Raw genomic sequence first — 5,719 nt, 5'->3', positions numbered from 1 at the left:
CTCACCCTTCTAAATTTTATTGTTTTAAACATCATATGTATTTTTTTTAAAAACAATTTTGATCCTTTTTTTTCTCAACTTTATTCTTTTTAAAACTTCCAACGTTTCGACCACTTAGGTCATTTTCAAGGATACGTTTACTTTGTTTTCATTTTTTCTTTTAAAATGCTTAAAAATGCCGGATAATTGCCTTTGTCCCAACTAATTTCTTCTATATAATTCTTTACTAACCACTTTTCTTTCTAGTTTTAAGTTTTAAAAAGAATAAAGTTGAGAAAAAGGATTAAAATTGTTTTTAAATAAACTAAACCACTCTCAAACAAATATATTAATAAAAATTAATCTAATCATATCTATTATATACCAAAGCACTTTCTTTGCTTGAAGGGCATTTTAAGGTAGGTTCTGAGACCCGCTGTGTGTAGGGGAGCACTGTAAGCTTATGTTATTTCGCCTGATATGCCTTAGATTCATGGCAAATAATCACGAGTAGATAAAATCTAAATGTTTGGGATGTTCAATAATTCATCATGGAACGAGAACAAGTGATTTTCAGTTTAAACTGTCCCGTTTGGAGGGTTCTTGGATAAATCATTTATTAAAGATTATCCACAGTTTAAAATGAAAGTTACTCTTTCATGTTTTGTGATGAAGTATAGCACCTATTTAACCCCCATTCATTACTCAATTCCTAAATTTGGCATAATTAATCTGAAATAACATACATTAAAAAAAAAATATTGATAGAGAATTTCAAAAATACAAATTTTGAGAGGTAAAAAGGTAAATAATTAATTAATTTTGTCATTATCATGTTACTTATCAAAGACAAGCTCATAAAATAAGTTTCAAAATGAGCTATCAAACATCCTTATCGCATGGCATTTTCATGATCCAAAAATGCTGTAATTGGGCTGTTCAGAAACTTTGAAATAAAATAACTTTGATTATACTGAACAGATTTAAAAATATTGCAAAACTTTTGATTATTTATTCTTCTACCTCACAGGTTTTACATCATTATACATTTGACATTTTTATGTTTGAAATATATGATACAAACATTATTGATTACTCTACTACAATAAAGGCGATGGACTAAGAATAGGATCGAATACGATCTAAAATAATACGATCTCTCCTTTCCAGATTCTGCTGGCAGTAGTCCAGAAGTCTGCCCTCCAGGTTCCGGGGGACGGGAGTCGCCAGGGAGTGATCCGGAAGACTCGGCGCCAAAGAGGAAGCAGCGCAGATACCGAACAACCTTCACGTCATTCCAACTGGAAGAGCTCGAGAAAGCCTTTTCCAGAACTCACTACCCAGATGTTTTCACGAGGTAAATATGTGCATACAATCCTATATAAATATTTATATAATCCTTTTTTTTTTTTTTTGTCGTTATCGATAAATTTGTTGATTACAGAGTAAAATTTTGTATGTTTCTGAACATTATTACAACAATCAAATATATTTTTGCAACAAGATAGTAACAAAAAATAAAGAATGAATTAAAAAAAGTTGGCTCTTAACATAAATAATAAGTTCATTAATTATAATAATTAATTAATTAACACCCATTAAGGGAGATTTAACTTCATATCATGTGTTTATAACTTTTTCTATATCTTCTAGAATAAACCTATGTTACTGAGAATAAGGAAAATGTATATAATTATGACATTGTAAGGTTTCTTTAAATTTTTACGGTTAATATTTTAGAACATAAAAACGTGCTACCACTTTAAAAAGGAAGATGATCTTCTTTACTATCTAGCGGTAACAGATATCAGTGTTTTTCTCTACAGTTATTGTATCTGTAATGATAAAGAGAATTCAATAACTCCATTATTTTTTTCCTCTCTCTTTGACGGTGATCTACAGTTGAATTCTTCACGGGCGTGAAATCAGTACTCCGGTTTCATGGTGTCTTTACGGATTTTATTTATATTTAAAAAAAGGGGAAAAAATTATTTCTGTCAAGGAATCTTTTGTTTAAAAAAAATATGCGTGATGAAGCGATACAAATGAAACAGATGATATTTAACAGCAATAAAACGAGTTGTAGCAACCGTATTAGGGCTGTGAGGCATAGATGCTTATTGTGATATAGGAAAATAAAAATAAAATATATGTATAGGTGTATATACGAGTTATTGAATCTCCAATCCTTCTTTATATAGTAATATTTGAGGTAAAGATAGTAAAATTTCTATCTGTAACATTATAAAATGTTACTTGATCGTTTTATAATAAAATGATATATTAATGATCAACTTATTTTTTTCATTAGTTATTGAGATGTCTAAATATAACAATTTTTACCTAGTCAATTTCGGTTTATAAGATATGCTGTTTCTTGCATTTGTAGGGATTTACGTAAAGTTGACTTGCAGGGTAACGGGTAGGGTAGCTTGTACCAGCTACAGTGAAGGTACAAAAATAGCAGAAAAACTATTTATTAGAAACCAACATTACATGGATTCATCAGGACTATATGGGGATAAGATACATTGGAAAACTACTAGTATATACATAGAAATAGTATACAAAAATATAATATATTTACATTTGTATCTATATTTCTTTGGTTAAATGTATTCTTTTATATACATACTCTTTCCATGTATATGCTTGTAATTTTATCATATTTTGATATGTTTGTATCTTGTTCTTAATTTAGCCTCAATGGATGAGGTGAAACGTTGGTTACTAATAAATAGTTTTTGAAATAATAATAATAAAAATATATATGTTAGGAAGAATTATATGCAATAATAATACAATAATACAGGACATTATTGTATTATTATTGCATACAATTTTATAAGGGTATAATGAAGAAGGTATTCCAGGTATAATTACTCCAGTAATGTTTAATATTTATAATACAAGAATAACCCTTTGGGAAAAGAAAAAAAAAAGACAATTTATTAAAAAAAAAATACTGATATTTAAAATATTAAAATTTAGAATTTCCGACTTAATTGATTTAATAAATAGAACAAGTAATTTTCAATTCCATAACATGATTACAGATATGCACTCTTAATAGCCTTATCTACTAATATCGGAATGAGAAATTCTGACTCACTCAAGAAGCAGTTTATCTTATCATTAGTTAGAGTAACAGAGGCGGGTCTCTATCATAAGTGACCAGATAAATACTAAGCGAAATTAGCAAAGATTGCGCAACTGAGTGCGGTAGCAGCCAAAAGGTCAACAGATATCTCTGTCAGGCTGCTAATAGTATCCAGTTCCTAATAACCAGATAATAGCAGCCAGCGCTAGACAATTAACCCATTTCTGATTAATTTGTCCCGAGGCAGCTTGATAGAGTATCGTATAACAGTCGGGAGAGAAAGTCGGCACGAACACAGATAAGAAGATTTCCCAAATGGACTTCACCCTACCTTTAGTATTCAGAACGAAAGTCGATAGGACACGGGGTGGTAAATTGGGAACGGAGGAGATAAAAGGAAGTACTGGAGATTTAGTAAATTGAGTAAGTGTAAGGATCCCATCGGGGAGCGGGGCCCATTTGGGACAACCCATTACGCACAAAATTGTTTCTGTTGACGTAATGATGAGAATGACTCTATCTCAGGGAATACGTCTTCGGCACGCAACCATAGCAGGCGACGAAGGTTGTTTCAACACCAGGCCAGCGACAAAACGTCAACAAGTTGTCCCTAACTCAGCAAAAACAAACTAAAACGCATTGAAATAATCAATAAACTACGTTCAGCTCTGATGATCGTAAAAGGTTTTCAATGCATGTTATCCATAAATAATATAAAATTTGCTCCAAGTTTTGTCTGAGAAGGAAGCAGTGGTATAAAATTTCAAATCAAATTAATATAGCGAAAAAAAAACAACATAAATTACCTGCACTATATTTAGTAAAATAGTGAAGAACGAATCACGTTTTTAAGATACATTAACATTCAAGAATTCAAACAATTTATTTGTTATTTTTATGATTTAGAGTTATCTGTTTTAAATGTATATCCATTTAAAGAAAGATAGATTGATTATTTTAATTAAGTAATCATAAAAAAAAAAAATGGTACGCGCATCACTTTAGATTTACTTTGAGTAAAAATTAATCTTAGCTCGTTTTACTACTGATATTTTTATTATTCACTATAGTGATACTTCTCCCTACTAATTTACCACAGGAGTATTTCAGTTGATAGCAGAAAAGTAATTCTTAATAATACTTCACGCCGAAAACATGCAATTTTAACATTTTACTTTTGCAAAAGGTACGACAGAAATATTAAAATATAAAAGTTTACTAAAATTTACGTTCATTCAACGATTTATTACTAAATTGTTATAGAATCAATATTGAAAATCCTAAGAATATTTTTATGAAGATAGATATTTAGTCAACTGAAAGGCTCAAATGTGAGTTAGATGAAATAAAAAAAAAATTATTTCATAATTATTGTGACATAAAAACAATAATCAGACTGGTGTATAGAAAATATTGCACAGGCGTTCGGCAGGTTATAAGTCGTTGGATGGACCTTTATGCGTTTTTCATAAAATGTGTTTATGTGTCAATGTGGAAAAATCTCCTTGAATTAAATATCAAATCCATCCGTAGTTTATATTTATCCATTAGTTTATAAAAATGGTTAATTATTGGAAAAAAAAGAAAGAATTAAAAGCACTTTAGGGGAAGTTTTTTTGAAAATTCGAAATTTAAATCCAATCATACTATGGATATTACTAGCCAGTATTAAACATTAATTGATTATACATTGAAATACCGAATTTAAACAAAATTATCTCCAACATTTTTGAGAAAATGTGAGAAATGGATTATATGAAGTGATACATCCTGTCAGTTGATTTTATTTAAAATATTATTATAACATCCCAGACATATATACGTCATAAATATTTAATTTCAGTTCACACACACACACACCATTTTACGAGATATAATAGCTTCGATACAGTGGACCTCAAAATATATATTTCAGTTTAAAACTAGGATTTGAGATTTTGCAAGATCGCAACACTTTCCCTAACTATATATTCCATATTTAGGTAAGTGAAAGTAACAAAATTCTAAGATTATCCAGTAGAATCCTTGCCTCTTATAGTTTATATTATAAGTTACACACCTCTTACAACTCCCTACAACAACTAATTTTTGATGGCCTTAATCGCATTTCATAATTGAAGTAATAGAACCTAATTCTCGACAAAAAAGGTAGTTGGAACTTAACATAATTTTTAAATTTACCTGCTAATAGCTGCCATGTCAAGTTTTAACCGCTGGAAAGGAGAAGAAAATGGACCAGAGAGCAGGTTGAAAAAAACCAGTGTATCCTTAATTGAAAGCCAATCTGGGAACACCTATCTGCCTGAAAGGGTAGACTAATTATTGAACTAATTTAATCTATAATAGTACGAGCGTTAGGAAATTAATTGCATTATAGTGTAATAATCATGTTTTGATTGGGCCTCTGGAACCAGTCTTATGGGCCGGGGTACACCAGCTAGGACAGCGCGGTAATTAATTTGAAAAAATATAATTAAACTAGTCTCAGATAGTTTTTTTCTTTTCAACAAGTCAACGGCCACGTGTAAAGTTTTTCTTTCTTTCTGTTCATTGGAAAATATATGAAATCAATTCTATTCACGAACTTGAAAAAAATAAAAAATAATAATATAAAGGTATATTATATCAGGTTACCTTCTT

The 5,719-nt window shown here is 29.9% G+C and overlaps 1 protein-coding gene across 2 annotated transcripts in view; it reads left to right on the top strand.

The window, feature by feature from the left end:
• The window catches only part of LOC106684102 (retina and anterior neural fold homeobox protein 2), a 227,257-nt gene that overhangs the window by 193,359 nt on the left and 28,179 nt on the right, over positions 1–5,719 (top strand). For both annotated transcript variants that reach the window (XM_067051857.1, XM_067051856.1), the window contains one exon: positions 1,150–1,336. In XM_067051857.1, coding sequence (XP_066907958.1) covers positions 1,150–1,336 — 187 coding nt within the window. The remainder of the gene's footprint in view (positions 1–1,149; positions 1,337–5,719) is intronic.

This window comes from Halyomorpha halys, unplaced genomic scaffold (assembly GCF_000696795.3).
Source record: "Halyomorpha halys isolate HHAL.00 unplaced genomic scaffold, Hhal_1.1 Scaffold543.1, whole genome shotgun sequence".
NCBI lineage: Eukaryota > Metazoa > Arthropoda > Insecta > Hemiptera > Pentatomidae > Halyomorpha > Halyomorpha halys.
Note: the sequence above shows the minus strand (reverse complement) of the source record. Positions and strands in the feature narration are given on the sequence as shown.